The 22,943-nt window shown below is 39.1% G+C and overlaps 1 protein-coding gene and 1 long non-coding RNA gene across 38 annotated transcripts in view; one reads left to right on the forward strand and one right to left on the reverse strand.

Annotated features, from left to right (window-relative positions):
* Positions 1-7,484: 7,484 nt before the first annotated feature.
* RPL34 (ribosomal protein L34) lies at positions 7,485-12,109 on the reverse strand. 2 transcript variants are annotated; one of them, XM_038581935.1, is made up of 5 exons: positions 12,031-12,109; positions 10,418-10,491; positions 10,235-10,334; positions 9,832-9,935; positions 7,485-7,619 (listed from the first exon to the last, which is right to left on the reverse strand). In XM_038581935.1, exons 2-5 carry the CDS (start codon positions 10,480-10,482, stop codon positions 7,535-7,537), a joined length of 354 nt encoding a protein of 117 aa, XP_038437863.1. In that variant the 5' UTR covers positions 10,483-10,491; positions 12,031-12,109; the 3' UTR covers positions 7,485-7,534. The 2 variants fall into 2 exon arrangements, with proteins under 2 accessions (XP_038437863.1, XP_038437864.1); XM_038581936.1 differs by lacking the exon at positions 12,031-12,109 and adding an exon at positions 11,893-12,028.
* The window catches only part of LOC106558120, a 112,915-nt gene continuing 101,439 nt past the window's right edge, over positions 11,468-22,943 (forward strand). For 4 of the 36 annotated variants that reach the window (XR_005382664.1, XR_005382661.1, XR_005382676.1 and 1 more), the window contains exons 1-2: positions 11,481-12,376; positions 14,177-14,245. This is a non-coding gene — a long non-coding RNA (uncharacterized LOC106558120). Of the gene's footprint in view, positions 12,377-14,176; positions 14,246-22,943 lie in introns of all 36 variants that reach the window. The other 32 variants (XR_005382665.1, XR_005382682.1, XR_005382689.1 and 29 more) reach the window with 22 other exon arrangements.

Here is a 22,943-nt window from a genome sequence, read left to right on the forward strand (position 1 = left end):
TGAACAGTTCAGCTCACATGTCCAAGCTCCTTGCAGTCCTTGCAAATATCCTTGGGCTTCCGGGGAGCACCCCAGGGGCACAGTTCTCCTTGAGAGATAGAGAGAAGAGCTCAGGCTGGGCGAGGGGGATTGGGATGCCTTGGGCAGGAGTATCTGAGGCCATGCATACCCTTGGGGGTGGGGGTGGGGGTACATATGCTCAGGGGTCGTATACCCTCAGTCCTCTGGATCCTTTGTGGGGTGGGATACTGGCAGGGGGACGCTAGAGCAGGGGCCCCTCTTGCCCATCTCTGAGGGCTCTAGTGGTCAGAATAGTGAGCTATAAGAACAGGTATAACCTGCACCCTATGAACTTCCTAACCTCATCTCTCCTCATATTTCCCTCCATTCCAGCCACATGGCACCCTCTGGCTTCCAGGCTGTTCTCTATTTGGCATGCTTTTTTGCAAATACTCTGTTTTCAGCCTTCTCAGAGTAGCCTTCCATTGCAGCACTGTTTGAATTGTAAGCCTGGGATCCCTGGGTGGTGCAGCAGTTTGGCACCTGCCTTTGGCCCAGGGTGCGATCCTGGAGACCCGGGATTGAATCTCACGTCGGGATCCCGGTGCATGGAGCCTGCTTCTCCCTCTGCCTGTGTCTCTGCCTCTCTCTCTCTCTCTCTTTGTGACTATCATAAATAAATTAAAAAAAAAATTAAATTGTAAGCCTCTGCTTCCCCCTACATTCTGTCCCTTTTTCCTGCTTTACTTCTCTCTATAGACCAGTAATATTGTATATTCCATGTATTCACTCACTCGTTCCTTCATTTGTTCGTTTGTTCATTCTTTCATTGTCTGTCTCCCCTCATTAGAATATAATTTCCATTAAGGCAGGGATTTTTGTCTATTTTGTTTATCCTCCTATCCAGAACACTGCCTTATAACTAGTAAATTAATTATAAACAATGCTTGATTGATTGATGTTCAAGAAATAAAAGATCAGTGACAGGATTTTGTGTATTCCCCTGACTTACATGTAAGGGAAATGCTAGACATTGGAGCAGTCCATCCTGGCCTGCATTGGGATGACCTGATCTCAGATGAAATGCAGAATTAAGAGGAATGACAATTTTCATTTACCATCCTCCCCTCTTTCATCTCCTCCAAATTGTCAAAGAATAGGTAATTCCAGCGAGAATCCCATGAAAGAGAAGCAAAAACAACACAGATTAAAGGGCAGTGATCTCTTATCTTATCCAGAGGGCAAATGGGCAGCAAGACTCCATGCCTCTCTTCTGCTTTTCCTTTTTAGAAATACAATTGTGGAAATAACCAATCAGGAATAGACTTTCAACATAAAAACAGTGTAAAATCCCACTGAGGAAATGGAATTACAACATGAGTCAAGAAGAAATATGAAGAATATAAAACATTCAACTGTTAACAGAATCTATTCCTGTCTTTTTTCCTAAGGTTGCTATGTAGCTTCAATTTTATATATTTAAAAGGTGACTTTTAAAAATTATTCACTTCTTTACTGTGCTAGAAATTATATCTTTTGCAATGATTTAAATTTATCATGAAAAGTTTTAGATGATGATCTAAAAATGTGAAAAGGTCTACGAAGTCTTTCAAAAATTTTTAAAGGATATGCAAACAAAATATTATTTAGTTTTTAAAAAGGTTTATTTACTTATTTTAGAGAAAAAGAGAGAGAGAGAGAGAGAGCACAGACAAGAGTGGCAGAGGGAGGGGGAAAGAGAATCCCCAGCAGATTTCGTGGAGGGTGGGGAGCCTGGTGGGGTGTGATCTTGTGACTCCAAGATCACGACCTGAGCTGAAACGAAGCATCCAACACTCAACCAGCTGTGCCACCCAGGAGCAAAATCATATTTAAAGACCATTGTACCATACCACTGTTTTAATGGTATATTGCTATAAAGGAGACTACCTCAAAATTTAATGGGATAAAAACAACTATTTTATTTTTTCTCATCATCCTTTGGGTTTATTACTCAACAAGGCCATTTTTTGTTGGTGTTTCTTGAGGTTTCTTGTGCATTTGCAATAAGATGGCAGCTGCAGCTGGAAGCAGGTGTCATCTAGAGAGGGGAGGGCCCATGAACCTGTGGCCAAATTTATTCCAACAGCAGTTTTTGTAAATAAAGCTACTGGAGCACAGCCATGAGTGCTCATTCAGGTATTGTCTAGGGCTACTTCCGCACTGCTGGTAGGATTGAATAGTTTCATCAAAGACTATATAGCTAACAAAGTCTTTATACAATGTATACTAATATGCAGTTAACTGAATTTTCTTTAAGGCCATTTGTTCTTTGGGAATGTCAAGCTGTAAGCTTATTCTCAACTCAAGAGAGAGAAAAAAGCAAGCATGCATGTGAGCAAGTAAAGCCCTCAGAGTATTTGCACAGTCTAAGGAATACAGAGGCTGAATGAATATTAGGGGAATTCAATCAATAATTCTGATCCCTCTCCTCTTTAATAGTAGGTTGATGCCTAAATTATCTAGGGGATTGCATAATTTAAATACCCTGTAATGCAGAGGAGAGTGTCTTTGCTCCTAACTAGTTTAGGAAAGCTTTTCTTTCACTGGTCTCCCTTAAGAAGGAAAGGAGGCACGCACCTCTTGGCTCTGGGCCCAGGTAGGTGGACCAAAAGCTATGTGCAAGCAGGGATGTTCCCCCTTAGTGATTAACAATTTGTTCATACATATCCAATTTATTCAGCTACAAATATTGAGAGTGAATTGGGCTGCATGAATTTTACTTCTTTATACAATCTCTTTCTTGACAAGGCATTTGCATGTTGGTTCTTATGTTTGGAATGTTCTCTCTACTTGTCACCCAGCTAAAATCTATTTATCCTTGCCATGATATTAAATATCACTTCCTCAGAAAAGCCTACTTCACCATCTTGTGAGGTTTCTTTCTTGCCCTGTTTCACAACATTGTAGTTTCCCTTTATAACTCTTATCCCAAAGTGTGCAATTAAAAATGTGTTGGTTTCCTCATTTAACATGGTCTCCCTTATGTGCCGTGAGAGCAGGGAAGAGTCCGCTTTGTTGACTATTGTGTATACAATAGTATATGTATTTGCCCAAAAGCACAATTTCTGGAACATAGTAGTTTCTAATAAATATTTGCTGAGGAAACCAATGAAAGCGAAAGCAAACTGTAACAATATAAACATAGTGGCAAAAACTATGTAATCCTTCAAATTAACCAGAAATATTTAAGATTTACTCAAAATTATTGTATTATTTTGGAAACCAGAAAGCATCTTTTGATCTAGAATTATTGTGCGTCTTATCGTTTAGAAATTCATGAATGCTCTTTTCTACTCCTGGTTTAGAATACAGTGTTTATCACATCTAGTTTTCATTGTTTAAAGAGATGGAATTTATACTTTTCCAAGTTTTTAAATTGTTTTCCTCTACATTCATACAGATTCAATAAAACCTTTGTTTTGTATTTTATAAAATCAAATCCCAGCATATTCACAGAATTAAAACACATTTATTACAATTTTCAAATATAAGTGATTATCAAATATGTCCCAGATATACATAGAGCTCTTGAAACCAAGAGCATCATATTTAAGTTGTGATGATAGACTATAATTTGAATAACAGCCAGTGGCTTGCTGGAAATATTTAATAACCAGCTCCCAAGGAGGGAAAAGAGTTTTTGTACCATTTGCTGATTTCCCAGGTATAAATACTTCCACCATGACAATTTCAGGGTACCGATCTGAAAACAGAGCTGGGAAGAGATGCGCACAATTGGCACTTGCAGCTGGAATGATCTGGCTTTACACACCACCAGTTCTATTGGTAATACCTAATAATTATAAACTCTTATCAAACTCTTATAAACTAAATAATCCACACTAGAGAAAAACTATAATATTCAGCCCTGCTTGGCAACCTTACTCCATAAGAATAGTATATGATTTTAATTGGTGTGATAAGAAATAGTTTATACTTAAAGCTGGACATAGTTCTGACTATCAAGATTCTGGGAACCCAAGCTCCAAATCATCAGGATAAAAATTTTAAGTATGTTATTATATTGCTGAAAGTAAACTTAATTTACTTAAACATATGGAGATAGTCTGCTTTTAAGGGTGGAAGACCCCCTTCCCTCATCCTTCTAATAGAATTTATAAGCAATTCAATGGAAGAAGAAATACTAGACTTTAAAAAGAAACCACTGACTACATTCACATGTCTTTTTAGGAACCTGTCAAGAATACTTAAGTCACACACACAGAACTGGATTCAATAAAAGCTTCATTTTGCTTTTTACAAAATCAAAAAGCAGAACAGTGCAGAATTCATTTTGGTCAGTTGGGCAGAGTTGGTATTATGTTCATACCCATCTATGCTCTTCTCGATCTACCACTAGAGGATGAATTCTGCACTGCTATGAGTGCTGGGGTGGGAGGGGGAAGCTGGACTAAAGTGTGTGGGGAAGAGGTTAAGAGGAGAGGCATTAGCTAGACAGCTGAAGAAGTGTGGCCTGTGGTCAAGAACTTTGGTGGTTAAACTAACATAAGAAATGGCTCACTGATTAGGCACAGCTCACTCATATCATTAATGTTATGGAAATTAGCATGCCTGTGTCTCCCCTCAAAATTGCAAAGTTGAAACCCTAATCCTCACTGTGATAGCATAAATAACGGGGGAGCCTTGGGAAGTAATTAAATCTTGAGGGTGAAGCCCTCTTAATGGCCATCAGTGCCTGTGTAAGAGACACAAGAGCTTGCTTCTCTCTCTGCTCTGGACCTGAGGATACAAGGAGACAGTGCTTTGTTAACTAGCAAGAGGGCCCTAAGAACTCAATCTGCCAGCACCTTGATCTTAGCCCTACCAGTCTGCAGAACTGTGAGATGTTTGTAGTTTAAACCACGGTCTCTGGTAATTAGTTACAGTGGCCTGAGCAGACTAAGACACTCAGAAGCAATACTGCAACCCCAGTAACTAAACTTAATTATTTAAGTACCATATTTCAGTGCCAGCTTATGAATTTAGAAACAATCAGCATGAATCAAACGATCAAATATGTAAAAATGCTCTCAAGGATTAAAAAAGAAAAAAAATTGGAAATAACCTAAATGTTCAAAAGAAAGGAAATAAATGCCACATATGCAGATGCAGCCATCAAAAGCTGTAAAGTGTAAAGCTGGTCACATGTCTTTGGGTTAAGTGGGTTGAAAATTTATATGCCTCCAATTTTGATTTAAAAAATCTCTCCTATGCCTAGGAAGCAAAATGGGAAGACCTCAAACTGTTAAATGATAACCTGCATACTAAAATTAAAGGGGATGTTTTTCAATCAATTTTTCCACATTTTTTTTAAAAGATTTTATTTATGTATTCATAAGAGACACAGAGAAAGAGGCAGAGACATTAGGCAGAGGGAAGGAGCAGTCTCCCTGCAGGGAGCCTGATGCTGGACTTGATCCCCAGGACCTCTCCAGGACCCGGGGATCACCCCTGGAGCTGAAGGCAGATGCTCAAATCACTGAGCTACCCAGGTAGCAAATTGTCTGCAATTTGCTATACATTTCCATACATTTCAAATTGTCTGCAAAGATTATTTTATAAAGTAGAATGTTCCAAATTTTTAAAGGTTAAGCCATTTAATAGTCTTTGAAAAGTATGTAACTTTCATGTTTTAGCTTTCTCAAATTTGTTAACTGACTCATTTTGCTGAAACTTAGTAGTACTCACCAGTTAGACTGCGTTCAATCAGTCCTGCAGCACTGGGTGGGAGAGAAGCGCCCAGACAGGCAAGGACTCTTGCTGAGCTGGCAAATGGAGGCTGTCCCCTCCACAGCTAATATTGAACAATTATCTCAAACCTTTCCAAAACTAAATTAGTCTACAAGGCAAGCAAACAACTCTATTAAATGTTAAGGCATTGGTTTTTTATTGTATTTTGAAAGTACTAATTTTTTCATTCTTATACTCAATACATCCAGGATCACCAAACTTGTCCGTGTAGTATGCATCAACCTGTCATGGTAAAATGAGAGGTTAATCTACCTCAGAATCCAATATTTTAGTTATATCTCCAGTAGAAATCTTGTATCATGATTAAACATCACAGGAAGTAATTGTATTACTCTTGCTGCTTAACAAGCCTTAGGATTGGCAGGTGTCTGGGGAAACCTAGTGGAACTCAATGGTCTTGAGACTATGTTGACAATAGGAGCCTCAGCTATTATTTATCAGGCATGGCAGTCATTCGAGTTCAACCACTTATGTATATCATTTGTAAAAATCCTAAAAACAAAGGACTCTGGGTACTATCACACCCAGATATTTCCTATTTCCTTAGGGAAATGTGTGCCTATTTCCTTATTTGTAAACTAGAGATAATATAGGTGTCACAGGGTTCTTAAAGGGATTCAGTGAAGATGTTAAGTACTTTGAAGTGTCAGGCACATGGCAAACCCAATGCTAGCCATCACGAAGATGTTATCAAGGACTGTTGTTAAAAAAAGTTTTACTGTTTGAGTTCCTGTGTCAGCTTTCCTCTTCTGTAATGTCTGAAAACTATCAGTAAGTTAGCTGGCAGTGTGGCACAATGAGTATTTGGAGGTCAGAAAGATTTTTTTCCTTCCTAAAAGCAGTCATTTTTGTTAAGAGGAAAACAGTCCTCTGCCCAAGACACCTAAGTTGCATCACATCAATGAGAGGAACATCTAGACTAAGAAAAAAGGTCAAAATACATAGAATTCTTGACTTCTAGATTTCTTGGCTTGTACCAATAATCTGGGGAGCTCTGGTCTTGACTCTCCTTTGAAATCCAAAATAAGTTTGACGTGATCTGAAAAAATGGTCTTGGAAGCCAATTTAAATGAAATTATGTATGTAGAGTATTAGAAAATACTTGGTACAGTCTAAGAACTGTAAGAATGAGCTATTATTACTATCTTTACATACTTCTATATTACTAAGAGTCATTAGAAACAATATTACATAGCTCTCAAGAATAAATATAATTAAGGCCCATTATTTTAATTTTCTGATTATAAATTCAACATCAATCAGAATTTGAATTTCACTAGATGCATGACATGAAGTTTTATATATAAGGGGAGCTTGCTATTTGCTGAATATGGAGTTGAGTTCTTCAAATAGACCATTTTGAAATGAAGTCAACTAAGGAAATGGGAGGGTTTAAATATGATGTAAAAAAGATTCCATTCTAAATAACTCATTGAACACTGTGATTTCTGTCCTATCGATGTTAGTACTGAAGGAGATTCAATGGAAATGATTAATTGGAATTAAAAGGAACGTCTGGATATAAGGGCCACTTTTCTCAAACCGTCCCAAGTCTTCAAGAGCTGTCATCAAAAATATTTATCACTGACTTCCAATTCCTGTCTTTCAGAAAAAGTAATCAACTAAAAATCATGAAATCCCCAGACACCACACAGAAACCAAACATGTATACTAACAAATTACAATAGCAATAACAGATCAAGCTTTTTGATTTTTATTACTCAAAAAAATCCTCATTTTTTTATTTAGCTTTCTGACTCTGTGCTTGTGCCTTCAACACTTTCACAACGATTTTCTGCTCCTCAATAAGGAAAGCACGCTTGATCCTAGAAAAAAAAAAAAAAGTTAAATGAATACTGGATGAAACCCAGCATAGACTAAACACGCAGGAACTAAAATTAAATGGCCAGACCCATTCAGCTGAAGGTCTCCCTCCTACACTGGAATTTAAAAGCAGGATAATCCCTCAATTCTATGCTAATTGCAACTGCCCCCTTCTTCTGAGTCAAGAAGGAATTACAGGTGCGGAACCACATGGGTTAAAAGATACCAGCAAGAGGTACTTTCTCAAGTGTAAAGGTTCTACAGCCTGTCTGGGGCCAACTGTGCCACTTACTAGCTGTGTGATCTTGGGCAAGTTACCTTCTCTGTCCTAAGGTACAGCAGTTAAGTTCATACCCACTTTACAAGACTTTTGTGAAGATTCAACTTGGAAGGAGTTATAATTTGTGTTTTAAACATCCCTTTAGAGAGGAAGTGTATTTTATTTTATTTTATTTTTTTTTTATTTTTTTTTTTTGGAAGTGTATTTTATTAAACACTATTATTACAGTGCATAGGACCCGACAAGCAACAGGTGCTCACTACCATTTGTTAAAAGCAAAGTTACCTCTAGAGAGAAAGTACTCATTTAACTGCCACAAAAACCTGTCCCACCTATGCTCTTTACTGGCATCCCTGGTTATCTATCTAATGACCCAGCCTAAAATCCCTGGGATTTTGGACTCCTTCAAATCTTCTCAATGTAATTACATTACAGAAACACAACTAATGGGATCCCTGGGTGGCTCAGCGGTTTAGCACCTGCCTTCAGCCCAGGGCGTGATCCCGGAGTCCCAGGATCGAATCCCACATCAGGCTCCCTGCATGGAGCCTGCTTCTCCTTCTGCCTGTGTCTCTGCCTCTCCCTCTCTTAAAAAAAAAAAAAAAAGAAAAAGAAAAAAGAAACACAACTAATGCCACTCTTATTCAGGACCCTTAAAAATTTCCTAAACTTACTCAAAGACAATACTCCTCTCAGACTCACAGCTAATACTAACCTAAGGACTACCAGCAGGTCTACATCCAAATCTCTAAGTAGGCTTGAAAATTGTATTTTTAATAAATGCACCAATGATTATGTTTAACAAACCAAACACTGGTAAGAAGCCAAACTCCTCTAGCTTAGACCTAACTCATGACCCTTCATCTCCAACACGCTGTTACAATCTCATTTCTCATTCCTTGCCTCAATGCCCTTTCAATCAACCTCTTGACCAACATTTAAACCTAAACATTCAGATACTACCTCAAATACCCATTGCAGAGTCCCAGCTACCTTGAAAGTTGTTCTCCTCTAACTTCATAGTTCAGATTTCTTTTATTTCATGCAAGTTACACTTACCTTTATTTGTATTACTATAACATGCCTTACCATCCCCTTACAAATCAACTCCTGAAAGGCAGAGTGAACTTGCAAAGTTTAGTGCCAGATTTGGTTTAGAAACTAGCTCAACCACTTTATAGAACTAGCTGAATAAACTGGAGGAAACCCACTTTCTGAACCAGTTCCTTAACTTGTGAAGACCAACCACCTCACAAATCCTTCCACTTAGTCTTTAGAGGCAATGAGATTAATAAAAAAGCCAGGGTCTCAATAAAAGCTAGAATGAATCCCAGTGCTGTCCCTTACTGGCTATATGAATTTAAACAAATGTTGGTTTCTTCACAGAACAGAAAAACCCTTCCCTGATAGGTAACACGTTTATCATAAAAAACAGGCAATAAATGTTACCATTATAAACTCCATTGCTTCCTCTCCTACCTATGCCGCTACCAATCCTTCCACGTAACCAAAACGCCCAGTCCTCTACCTGGAATACTCTCATCTTCCAGAACCCTCCTCCCCAACCAGCTTTTAGATCTTAATGTGGTTCTAGCCACACTACAACTACATGTAGTTATTTTGTTCCCACACTTTTAAGATCTCCTATTCTCCATCTACCGGACCAGTAACTAATAGTTTACCTGCCTCTCCCACAAAACCAAGGTCATTTTAATTTCTACGTCTAGCATAAGGATGCCCCCAAATCCTAAATGAATTAATTTGAACCAGTATCATTTATCAGTCTGCACAACACCAACTATCCCTAATCAAGGAAGGCATCTAAAATGTACAACTTTCTTTTAAATTTCACCAGACTAACAATGATTAGCATACAATGGAACAGACACATGCACACACACATTTAAGAAAGTCCATTAAAGAGTTATAGTTACCTGTCACGAACACACTTAGCACACATGGAACCACCATAGGCCCTGCTGACATGTTTTTTCGTTTTAGACAATCTCATAAGGACTTTAGGTCTCACCGCACGAACCTGCACAAAGTCAATGTTGAGATTATTTTGTGATGCTTTCAAAGAAACGGTCCTGGGTTAGATATGTGACAAGTATAAACAGTAAACAAGGTCACAACAGGAAATGCTATTACTGATTTATCTGAAAGGCATTTCACCGTATCTGTCATATAGGCTTTAAAAGTCTGTGTTCTTGACAGACTCGGATCATAGATGCTTAGTACTTCTCAATCTTCCTAGTGGTGACCTCTCATTCATTCCCTTACAAGCGTATTAGCGCTCACTAGTTCTTGTTATTCACAGCAAAAGAATAAACTTACACCTCGAAGTCGGCCAGGACACACGCCACATGCAGACTTTGGCGCTTTCCCAACCTTCTTGGTATAAAGGTAAACGATTCTATTGCCAGGAGTTCGGGACCTAGGAAGTGAGAGAATAGGGAAGAGCTCAGCATTCTGCAGAGTAAAACAACAATATGTATTTTAAATTTTGGAAATACTTACAGCCTAGTTTTGTTAGAGGCTGTATTGTAGGACAGCCTACGACGGTATGTCAAACGCTGAACCATTCTGAACGCCTAGAATAAGAATGGAGTAAAACTGCATTGTAGAAATAATTCAAACCTTACAACAAAAACAGTATCACATAATTCATACATCCCATACGTATACTTTTTTATACAATAATCCTTAAAGTATCTGATGAAGAGAATTCCACTATTTTAAAACGATATACTTAACAGTGATTAGTTAAGAATGCTAGGAGGCCCACGTTTGTTTTCCTGACAGTAATCAATGATGGCACTTGGTTAAAATTTGCCAGACTTATCCCTCAAAAAAGCCTGATTCTGTCTGGAGTGGTGTCCAGAAAAATGCTACAGGCACGTTTAGAAGAGTTTTTAAAGGAACACTAAGTTCAATCCTCAACTTATGGCATCCACCCGAATCTACTGCACAAAGAGCTAGCTTGCTTCCGGGTCTCTAAAAGTTTTTACTGAGTTCACAGGGCTGTCATTAGGATTAAACGACAGAAACTAACCTGCTCAACCTATTGCAGTGCCAGTCACACAAAAGATGCTCAGGGCTCAGTGTCTTGCCCCAAAGTGGCATGCGGGACAAGTCAAGAGCCAACTAATACTTATTTTAGTATCAAAGTGTGAATTAGGGGATCCCTGGGTGGCTCAGCGGTTTAGCGCCGCCTTCAGCCCGGGGCGTGATCCTGGAGGCCCCGGGATCGAGTCCCGCATGGGGCTCCCTGCATGGAGCCTGCTTCTCCCTCTGCCTGTGTCTCTGCCTCTCTCTCTCTCTCTGTTGTCTCTCATGAATAAATAAATAAAATCTTAAAAAAAAAAAAAAAGTGTGAATCATGGCATCTGGTTTTGTTTTGTTTTGTATCAGCTGGAATTAATACTGAATAGTATCACTTAGCAAACTGGATGAACATGAACATGAAACCGTCAACAAGACCCGCTGTATCCCTGACGTCGGGATCGCTCCGTCACACACGATGGAAAAGGAACTAGCCGGCATTTGAGGTCAGCTCCTTCCTAACGTTACTCTAAAACAGAACCGTCAAGACACCAAAATCGACGCCGAAGGCCAACGCGAGAGCTCCAAGGAGCCACCATTCCGCTCACAGCTTCAAAACCAAGACAGAATACTCCCTTATTAACACTTTTATCTTCCTCGCTATTGGCCTTGGAAAAGAAAACATCTTGAAACGACCCGAACATGCCGGTCGTCCGCCCTCGCACAGCCTGAGAACGTCCACGAGAGCAATGCTAAAAGGTGGGCCTAAGAGAGGGAACCGTTCTGCGATTCCGCAGGGTCTCAACGAGCCGAACCACAACTCGTACGTCTCCAAACACGCCTCTGAAGGCGGCCAAGCCCGAGGGATGAGCTCCGGCTATTCCCGGCCCGGGAAGGGGGGGGTCCGGGTCGGTGGCCGCCTGCAGCTAAAAAGCCAGGGGCCTGCTCACCACCAGCTTTCCTCCTGAACTCTTATTCCCAGGCCAGCTCCAAGGGCTGCGCTGCGCAGATCCTGGCTCCCCCACCTCCCCGGATGGCGGCCGATTGCAGACCAAGGAGCGACGGGGAAAAGTAAAGAGCAGCCATACCTATGGACGCCGTCCCCGGAAGAGGAAAAAGGAAGCGCTTGCAAGTTTAAAGGTTAACTGTGACTGCGTCGGACCGGAAATTACGTCAGACCCAGCACCGCCGTGTTGTACGGACGCCACCCAGCTCCTTTCCATGGGCGGGGATGCCTGGCGCCGCCACGTTGTACGGCAGCTGAAGTGCCGCCCCTGCCTGCGGGCCTGGATGCGCGTGAGCGATCCACGGCAGCACCGCGCGAAGCCCTTGGGAGTCGTTGTAGAAACAAATGCAACGAACAGAGGGAGCTCCGAAGAGCGGGAGTGGGACAAAGTCAATTTTTTCCCTTCTAACCTAAAGAGCACCAGCTTGGTAGGTAGTCGTGGGTTTAAATCCCAGTTCTGACACTTGTTGTTAGATGACCTTCGAGGAGTTAACTCTGTAACTTCCCCTTCCTTTTGCTCGTCATTCACTCAAAGCACAAGCTTAACAATTTAAATCCAGTATCTGCTAATTATTAACTGTGTTACAGTGGACAAAGCTTTAAATGAGTTATGCCATGATCAAAGGCACAATAAAATTAAAGCACTTAGCATGGGGTCTTGTCCAAAGTAAGTGCTCAATAAATGGTGGCTAATCTTATGATTATGTACAGAACTTCACATTTCACATGGGTAATAAAGTTTGAGCTGAGCCTTAAAAATGAGGAGGAAGGGAGGGGAACCCTCTAAAATAGCATGTAAAAGTTTACATTAAGTGCTTGTGTGTGTGTGTGTGTATGTATATATATATGTATATATGTGTATATATATGTATTTTGAGATAAGAGTCCTTAGCTTTCATTATATTGTCAAAGAGTATCATGACCTCCAAAAAAGTAAAGAGCACTTTGCGCCCTTAGGAAAAAATGCTACAAAGGGCCTTTAAATTTTTATCTTAGGTTAGGCTCCCTGCAAACATGAGAGAGGGAGTTGCATGCCTGTGTGTTGGGGAATGCCCTTAAAAAATACACCCCTAAGGAAATGAGGAAGGTAGGAGTGGAAATCCACAGCTGATGCCTCAGCTGTTCCAATAAAGAGCTCTGGAGTTAGGACGGCTCTTCATAGTTGTCCCAAACGGCAGAGGGAGCCAGGCTTTTGCACTCCCACATCTGTCAGTCCTGAGCCTGGATGCCCTCTGACCATGGGTGAGGCAGTTTCTTGAAGCTGCAAGCAATGTCTAGTGACGGAAGCAGCTGTGAGCCTCTGCATTGGCCCAGATGAGGGAATTTGAGTAGAGCATCCTTGTATCCATATAAGTTCCCTTTTGGTTTTCCCAGCTTGACTGTTGAGGTAAGAAAGGAGGCAAAATGACTGAGGGCAGATGCCCTGATCGTATTAGAGATCTGTCTTGGATGGCAAGTCTTGTTAATTACATCATGCCTCATATCTTTGTCCTCACAGCAAATGGAAGGCTCTGGTTGTAGCCTTCCCATTGTGGACTCTCAAATAGCTGTTTCTCCCCTGACCCAGTCATAAGTTACTTTCCTCCTTCCCAGTCCTTGACTTTTTTGTCCTTATGGAATTCTTTCATCCCTGTACCAGGCATCAGGCAGAGAGTAACGTGGTTTTTGAATGAGTGAACAAATGAATGCATTTACTTGAAATATATCGTCTCTCTAGAGAGACTGGGCTGGACAGATGAGTACAGTGACAGGAGATGGGAAATCTGATGGGAAACCACTTTAGTATTATTTACTAATCTTTCCATGCCCTGCTCTACCCCAAGAGAAAAGAACAGTGGTCTCACTATCCTAGTTTTCCCTGATTATACTTTACCCAGTTCTAGAATGTTTCATAATGTGAACTGAGTGAAGTATAATTTAATATTTGATAAATTTTCACAAATTGAACAGGCCTAGATCAAGACAATATTATCAGCACTGCAAATATTATCAGCCTCTCTGTATACTTCCATTCTTTTCTCCATTTTCCAAGGATCATGACCATTCTGACTTCTACCCCATAGATAAGTTTTACCAATTTTTGTTTTTTCTAGAAATGAACAGTATTCTTTGTATCTGGCTTCTATTGTTCAATCTTATGTTTATAAAATTCATCTATATATTTTTTAAATTCTCACTGTTATGTAGAATTCCACTGAGTAAACATACAACTATTCTTCTGTTGAAAGGTGTTGGGTAGTTTCCAAGTTCGGGCTATCATAAACAGCTGCTTCTACAGTACAAATATTTTGGTGAAGGTAATGTATACATTTCAGTTGACTATAACCCTAGAAATGGAATTTGTGGGTCATAGAGTATGTGTGGTGGGCAGAAGGCTAAGAATTCTAGGATGGCCCCAGTGACTTCTGTCCCATGGTGATATTCTCGTAATTATGCTATATTATGTGGCAAAAGGAATTTTGAAGATGTAATTTAGGTTACTAATCAGTTGACCACAAATAAAACCAAAATTAGAAGTGGGCTGAAGGAATATGGTGCAGGGCACCAACAGTTTCTGCTATACTAAATAAGAATTCAAGTTTGGTGGGTTTTTTCCTTTCAGTTCTTTGAAAATATTGGTCTGTTTTTTGGTTTCTGTGATCCGTTGAGAAGTCAAATTATTCTTATTTTTTCTTCTTTAAAAGTAATTTGTTTTTTGTTTTTTTTTTCCTGGCTATTTTTGGGAACATTTTCTCTTTGGGTTTGGTTTTGATTGGTTTTACTATGATGTGCTTAGGTAAGCTTTTCTTTATTCTGTGAGGTTTGTAGGGTCTTTTATATCTGTATCTTAGTATCTTCCATGAATTTTAAGAAATTCTCAGCCATTATCTGTTCAAACATTGCTTCTGCCCCATTCTCTTTCCTCCTGGTACTCCAGCTACACACTGTATTCTTATCACTGTATCTCTAGAAGTTGCATGGCCTTTTACGACTTAGCCGTGAAAAGGCACATAACATCACTTGCATCATATTCTATTAGTCAAAGCTGTCACAAGCTCAAGGTTCTGGTCACTAATTCCAGCATGGGAGAGATGGAGAGAGGAAGGAGTTTCCCTACACCACCAATCAAGTCTCTGACACCAGCCAGATGTCCTACAATTCAACTCAATTCCGATAGTGTCTACCTGGAGATAGCATCAGATCCCACAGGTTAAGAACGGTTCCACAAATTGCTTTTCACTTCAGATGGCACTCCTGAGTCCAGGTTGTTACCTCTGCTTCTGACCAACTGGCTGTAAAGCAGACGTTCCCATGACTCCCTCCTTAGGGAGGGATTAATTTGCTAGAGTGGCTCATAGACCTCAGGGAAATCCATTTTCTCACTAGATTACCAATTTATTACAAGAGATATTAAAGGGTACAAATCAGCAACTAGATGAAGACATACATAGGGCAAGGTCCCCAAAAAAGGATCTTTTGTTCCCATGGAATTTAAGCCTGGCACAGTGGCACATGGAAGTATTATGATTCCCTAACCAATTCTGTATTTACATGGTTGGTTCTTTGGGCAACCAGCCCCTAGCTTTAGATGAAGTCCAAACATCACTGTGTTAATACAACAAACGAATTTCCAGTTCTTATCATTTAGAAAATTCTAAGGGTTTTAGGAGTTATGTGTCAGAACAAGACCAAATATATATTCCCTATTTTATTTTATTAAAGATGTATTTATTTATTTGAGAGATAGAGAGAGAGAGAGAGAGAGAGAAAGAATGGGGAGCAGAGGGAGACGGAAAGGGAAAGAATCTCAAGCAGACTCCCTGCTGAGCACAGAGCCCAACTCGGGGCTTGATCTCACCACCCTGAGATCATGACCTCAGCTGAAATCAAGAGTCAGATGTTTAACTGACTGAGCCACTCAAGCACCCTTACATCTCCTTTTTCAGTTCATAAAATATCACAAACCAACCTAAGTTCAAAGGCAGTGGACTTAATATCTTCACCTCTTGATGGATAGTGTCAGTAATTTTAGGATTATATTTTAAAGCCACCACAGTTTCCCACCCTCTCTTTAGTATTTACTGTTGTTTTGTTTTTCAACAATTCACTTTATTTTCTTTCAGCCCATCTTCTACTTCATTAATTCTCTCTTCAGTATATTTAATACACTATTAAACGTATCGAATAACTTTTTAATTTCAGTTATTATATTTTTTAGTTCTAATTTTCCCTTCAATTCTCTTTTTATGCTTCTTATTATATGCTGAATTTTTCAATCTTGACTTCTATTACCTTGAGTGCTTAAATATATTGAGCATAATTATTTTAATGTTTTATGACTGATAACTCTATTATCTGAATTCCCCACAGATGGCTTTCTTTTGTCTGATATTTCTCATGGCTTTTGTTGTTTTCTCATGTGCCTGATTGCTTTGTGTAGATTTCAAGATATTTTACCTGTATCATTAAAAATAATTTTAAATTCGCATATCAACTCACATGCAAATTTTAGAATCACTTATTTAGCTCCAAGCAAAAACTTGGTTAGCATTTGTATTTTTCCATATTTATATAGTTATATATTCATTGACTTCCTTACGATGTTGAGTCATTGTATCCAAGAACATGGGATATCTCTCAATTTATTCATCTCTATTTTTAAAGTTTTATTCATATAGGTTTTAGATATTTCTCAATGTAAACATTTGTAGGTATTTTAATTGTTTCATTGCAAATGTAAATGGCATCCTCTTTTCCATTACTCCATTTAACTATTTTCTTTTTATTGAAGACTGTGATTTTTGTTTATTAATTTATATCATGCTGCCTTACTAAATTCTCATATTATTGGTATTTAATTTTTTTAATTAATTTTTGGGTGGTTTCCAGGTATATTATCTAGGCATATTCCTTCTTCCTTTCTAGTTCTATCTCTTGTCCAGTTCCATTGGTTGATACTTCAAACACAATATTAAATAGTAGTGTAGATATAGGCATTTTTGTTTTGATCTTGACATTAGCAGGAAAGCATCTACTAAGTGTTACGTTAAGAAAATAGCCACTGAGGGACACCTAGGTGGCTCAGCAGTTGAATGTCTGTCTTCGGCTCAGGACATGATCTTGGGATCTGCAATTGAGTCCAGAATTGGCTTCCTGTGGGGAGCCTGCTTCTCCCTCTGCCTGTGTCTCTGTCTCTCTTTCTGTGTCTCTCATGAATAAATCTTAAAAAAAAAAAAAGAAAATAGCCATTGATTACTATTTAACTATTTTTTTTGTCAAACCATGTCAAGAATGGATGTTGAATTTGTTAATTTCCTTCTCAATATCTGTTAAGATACTATTAAGTATTACAATCTATTAAATATCTATTAAGATGATAATTTAAAATTTTTCCTCAGATCAATTAATGTACCCAATAATATTGGGCAATGGCATTTGTACAAAGGCATCATGGTGTTCCTGTTTCATTGGCTATTTTTCTGCATAGACTGCTCTTCCCCCAGATATCTACATGGCTTATTCTCACTTTCTCTACTTTTTTGTTCAAGGTCCCTTTTTTGGTGAGCCCTATCCTAACTCCCATTTAAATTACTCATTTCTGTCCTTCATGGCCCCCTTAAACTCCCTCACCCCTGTGTTCTGGGTTTTTTTTTCCCTGCACTTACCACTTTGTAACATTTTATATATATATATATATATATGTATATATATATATATATATATATATATATATATATATATATAGTAATTTGGGGATTATATTTTATGTATTATATAAATTATATATATATTTGTGTGTGTATTTATTATACTTTTTCTCTATTAGATGTATGTTGCATGAGTAGGGAAATTTTTTTTTAAACAGTTACCCACCAAGGAACTTTTTTTTTTTTTAAAGATTATTTATTTATTTATTCACAGAGACACAGAGAGAGAAAGGCAGAGAGAGAATCAGGCTCCATGCAGAGAGCCTGACGTGGGACTTGATCCAGAGTCTCCAGGATCACGCCCTGGGCTGCAGGCGGCGCTAAACTGCTGCGCCACCGGGGCTGCTGGAGTAGGGAAATTTTGAGCTTTAAAAAAATTTTTTTGATGGATATACTTTCAACACCTAGGGTGGTACCTGAAACATAGTAAGCACTCAAAACTATTTTTTTTAAGTGAATGAATGAGATTGGAGACTATCAAAAAATAGTGAGAAGGAGCATTTGGACTTGAGCTTTCTATTCATGTAGAGCTTGAACTTAAGAATTTCAACATTATTTCTGGATGAAGTTATATTGGTCGTTGAGATACAGGACAGAAATAGAAAGACTTTCATCGCAGAACTTGTACACTTTGACCCATTACTGGGTGTCACACACTGTAGAACTCCATGAATTAATTCATTCTATTAATCCTGTGATTAGTTGTGAAGAAATGGATTATATTACATTGTATTTTGTGTATTAAAAACTTTAACTGGTTCAATGTAAACTTTTTTTTAAGATTTTATTGATTTATTTGAGATACTGATAGAGCACAAGTGGGGAGGCAGAGGGAGAAGCAGACTCTCCACTGAGCAAGGAGCCTATGTGGGACTCCATCCCAGGAGCCTGGGATCATGATCAGAACTGAAGGCAGATACTTAACTGACTGAGCCACCTACATGCCCCTCAATGTAAGCATTTCAAATATGTCATGATTTTGGTGACCTTGCTTTGGTGTGTCTTCACTTTAAATTTTTTTTTAAAGATTTATTTCTTTATTTTAGAGAGAGAGAAAGTGAGCATGAGCAGGAGAAGGGGCAAAGGAAGAGGGAGAGAAGAGAATCTCAAACAGATTCCTTGCTGAGCATGGAGCCTGACTCAGGGCTCTATCTCATGATCCTAAGAACATGACCTAAACCAAAGACAAGAGTCAAACACCTAACCAGCTGAGCCACCCAGGTACCCCTCATTTTAAATTTATACATATCTTCCTTGACTTACATTTATTGGGTTGCATCCCAATAAACTTGTGGTATGCTGAAGGTATAAGTCAGAAATACATTTAATATACCTAACAATATATGAACATCAAAGCTTAGCCTAACCTATCTTAAATGTGCTCAGAGCATTCACATTAGCCTACAGTTGAGCAAAACCATCTACCACAAAGCCTATTTTTTTCATAGAGTGTTGAATATCTCATGTCATTTATGGAATGCTCTACTGGAAGTGAAAAACAGAGTGGTTGCCTGGGTACAGAATGGTTGTATCAGTTGTTCACCCTCGTGATCATGCAGCTGACTGGGAGCTGCAGCTGCTGCTCCCACCCAGCATCATGAAAGAGTGCCCTACTATATGTTGCCAGCCGGGGGAAAAGATCCAAATTCAAAATTCGACAGTGGTTTCTAGTGAATGCGTATCACTTTTGCACCATTGTCAAGTAGAACCATTGTAAGTTGGGGGTATTCTGTACCCCCAACCTCAAGAGAAGTAGAAGTGGTCCAAGCTTTCCTGGCTCTGAAAGGCCCTGCCAGAGACCTTTAACTCACCTAACATTGGAGTTTGTGTCTTCTGAACTCCTATGCAGCCTTTGTGCTAATTGTATCACCTGCATCTTTAATTGCTTTGCCATTTAAGCTATAATTTAGAGATGATTTTTGCTACAAAGAGTTAAAATACCAGAGTAATTTAACCACTCTAAAATTTAGAAATAGGAATTTGAGACAAATTGGATTTTTCTAATAGAAATGTTCTGAGCCTAATGCCCTAAAGGGGAGTAAGGAAACCAATTAACTTTAATTTAAATAATCATGTCTTAAGTAGCAAATGAACCAAGTTCTATTGTTAAAGAACAACTGTATTAAATCCCTGAAAGGTTAGCTTCAAAATAGCATTAATGCAGTGGTTTCGTGTCTTACTAATGAAGTAAGTTTCCATTGGTCACTGTAACTTCTGTTTGTTGTCTTGCTGGGCATTGTTACTGAGAGTAGAGGAGGGGAAAGCTTGAGAGCAAGGATAGAATAATTGTGTGAAATTGCCAGTGATGTTCTTGCTAGTAACTTTTTTTTTAAGTGACACAGAGAAAAGCTAATAATTTTGTTCCTGGGAAAAAATAGCATAAGAAAAATGTAAGAAAAGCTTGTTTTCTTATTCTGAAAGTCATGTATATGGCATATGATTTTCTGTTTGCAGATGCTATTTAAAAATAATGTGTTTAGGGGCGCCTGGGTGGCTCAGTGGTTGAGTGTCTGCTTTCAGCCCAGGGTGTGATCCCTGAGTCCTGGGATCAAGTACTGCATCAGGCTCCCCAGAGGGAGCCTGCTTCTCTCTCTACCTAAGTCTCTGCCTCTCTCTCTGTGTGTCTCTCATGAATAAATAAATAAAATCTTTTAAAAAATGTGTTTATGATGACTGAGATCCCTGTTTATAACTACAGTGACTTATAAATATTAAGGCAACCATCAACAATGTATTAATAAGGTATATATTATACTAAAATCTGGCAATGAGTTAATGCTGAAGATGCATTTTTTAAAAAAAGATTTATTTATTTATTGTAGGAGGTGGTGGGTAGAGAGGCACAGGGAGAAAGGAGAGAGTCTTAACCAGACTCCCCACTGAGCACAGAGCTGGACTTGAGGCTGGATCTCACCACCCTGAGATCACTGAAATCTAGAGTCTGTTGCTTAACCAACTGCCCCACCCAGGCACCCCTGAAGATGCATTTTGGATGAGCTTATGTAATTGAGTAGAAGGACCATGAATTTGGCAGACAGTTTAAAGCTAGATCATGGAAGGCTTTAAAGGCTGTGCTCTAAGGGTTGAAACTGTATTCTTATGCTTTCTCTGTTTCTTCCCTCTCAGGCGCTGCCCTTGTGACCTTAGGAAAGCAGGTTAACCTCCCTGAGACTATCTCTTTATCCATAACATGGGGGGTAATAAGCCTATGTAACGAGTTTGCTGGGAGAATTAACAGAGGTAAAGTTTGTGACTAAGAACTTGAGCTTGAGACTGGCACACAGTGGAAGCTTAATAAATAGTGGCCTTACTATTGTTCCCTAGGAATGAAATATTGCTTTCTGCTCCTCTTTATTAGCCAGTTTTGTGTATCACACATTGGTATCACATCTTGTGCTCCACAACCCGTTTGCTGTGTTCTTGAGGGAGTTTTTTAATTTTCCTGGTGGTATTTTGTAGAAGTCTAAAGAGGCCACTGCAGGATTCACCAACATGGAGAATAGCATGGCTTGACAGAAAAGGGCAAAAGATCTTAAAGGCTTGGGTCACCAAAGCCTTGATTTTTCTGGAGATACTTTTTTCCTTCAAAAGAGTCACTGCCTTGGCTGGCAACACAACCTGTGTCTTGATCCAATTATTTATGCAAATCAAGACAATTTCTCTTTTTCCTGTGAAGGGCTTGGTGAAATGATGCTACAGAAAAATCCAGCGCATTTCCATTATTGCTTGCTCCACAGCAGTACTCTTTTGTAGCAAGAGGAAAATGATTTAGTAGAATGCTCCTCTACCCTCACATAGAAAGTACATAATATCATGTTTGTGTTGAAACTTTTGCTTCCAAAAATGTCATAACCCCACACGAAAGAGAATTAAAATCCCGTTATTTTAATTTACATCTAGCCACAAGATAAGTAAAGTTATCATTGAAATTCTAATTAAATGGGATGATTGACTAAGGTAGCACATCAAAGAAGAGAAGTGAATATGATAAGTCGAAGACTTATTAATTAGTCTGCGTGGAAGAAATTCCAGGGATGTCAAGCTGAGCCTGCTGCAAGGAGAAAAAAAGCAGACAAGAAAACGTTCGTTTCTTTGAAGTTAGGAACTGAGATAGTGATGGAGGTAATTGTGTCTGACTGGATCCAGTAATGAAGAGCTGTAAATCAGACCTCAGAATCGAAGGAAAGATTCAAGTAACGAATGTGGCTGCCCCCCCTGCTGCGAAGAAACAGAATGCAGAACACACTAATTGACCCAGCCTATTTCCCAGTAGTTCTCTGTTATTATTTATTAATTTTTAATTTCTGAATTATTTACGTCCTGGGAAATTATTCTTGACAGCCTGTTAGGCGTGCCAGAGTTAATGGAGGATGAAAGGACTGGTACCAGAATTAGCAGGGATGTAGTCACAGGCTACTGGATTTAATAATTTGGGAAAGAAAAATTGATTTCACACAGTGTGTCACTTTATACTACTTTAGGGATACACCAGCTATTTGATTAATTGAGGAATAACCAATTCAAAGTATATTTGAAGTGTAAATGAGTCGCACTGCTCAGCTGTTTATTTTTCCCTCTTTCTGAGAGATCTGAATTTTCTTGAAGCTGATGATTAAAAGCTGATGAGGACACACTCACATGCTTTGAACGCACACCTGTTTGATTCGTATTAAACTCAGAAGGGAAGAGAACCCTGATATATGAGAGAAGATATTTTCACTTTTCTACTTCCTTCTCATCTCTTTATGTGATTTCTTTACTCCAGCATGTGGCATAGCAATAGTTGCAATCTGCATTCCTTAAAAACAAGGCTTGAGAAAATCTCTCTTTTGTTTTATGGCCTGTGAGCAATGAGCACAATCAGAAAGAAGCAGTGCTTGCCAATGAACAGAAGGAACAAATAGAAGAAAAATGTGTTGAAACAATGACTTTAATGAACAAAGGGAAGACGATTAATCTATTAGGAAAATGAGTGAGGCAGAAATACACCATCACCATCTAGCCTCAAAGTTCTGCCTCATTTATGGCTTCTCCCTTTCTGGCCAACCTCGTTAGCCTTGGTAGGTCTACTTCTGCCATCGTGGTTTGTTTCTCTTTGGCCTAGTCCTCTGACTGGTCTCCTTAAGCCAAATCTTCCTCCTCCACTATAATCTACAGCAGTGCTTCTCAAGGTTGAATGTGCAGAAGGATCACTTGGGGGCTTTTGCTCCTCTGTAGGTTTAGATTCAGTGGGTCCGGGAGGCCAGCTGAGATTCAGCATTTCTAATAGGCTCCCAGGTGAAGAGCATGCTGGCCCAAGACCAGACTT

Source organism: Canis lupus, chromosome 32 (assembly GCF_011100685.1).
Source record: "Canis lupus familiaris isolate Mischka breed German Shepherd chromosome 32, alternate assembly UU_Cfam_GSD_1.0, whole genome shotgun sequence".
NCBI classification, from domain to species: domain Eukaryota; kingdom Metazoa; phylum Chordata; class Mammalia; order Carnivora; family Canidae; genus Canis; species Canis lupus.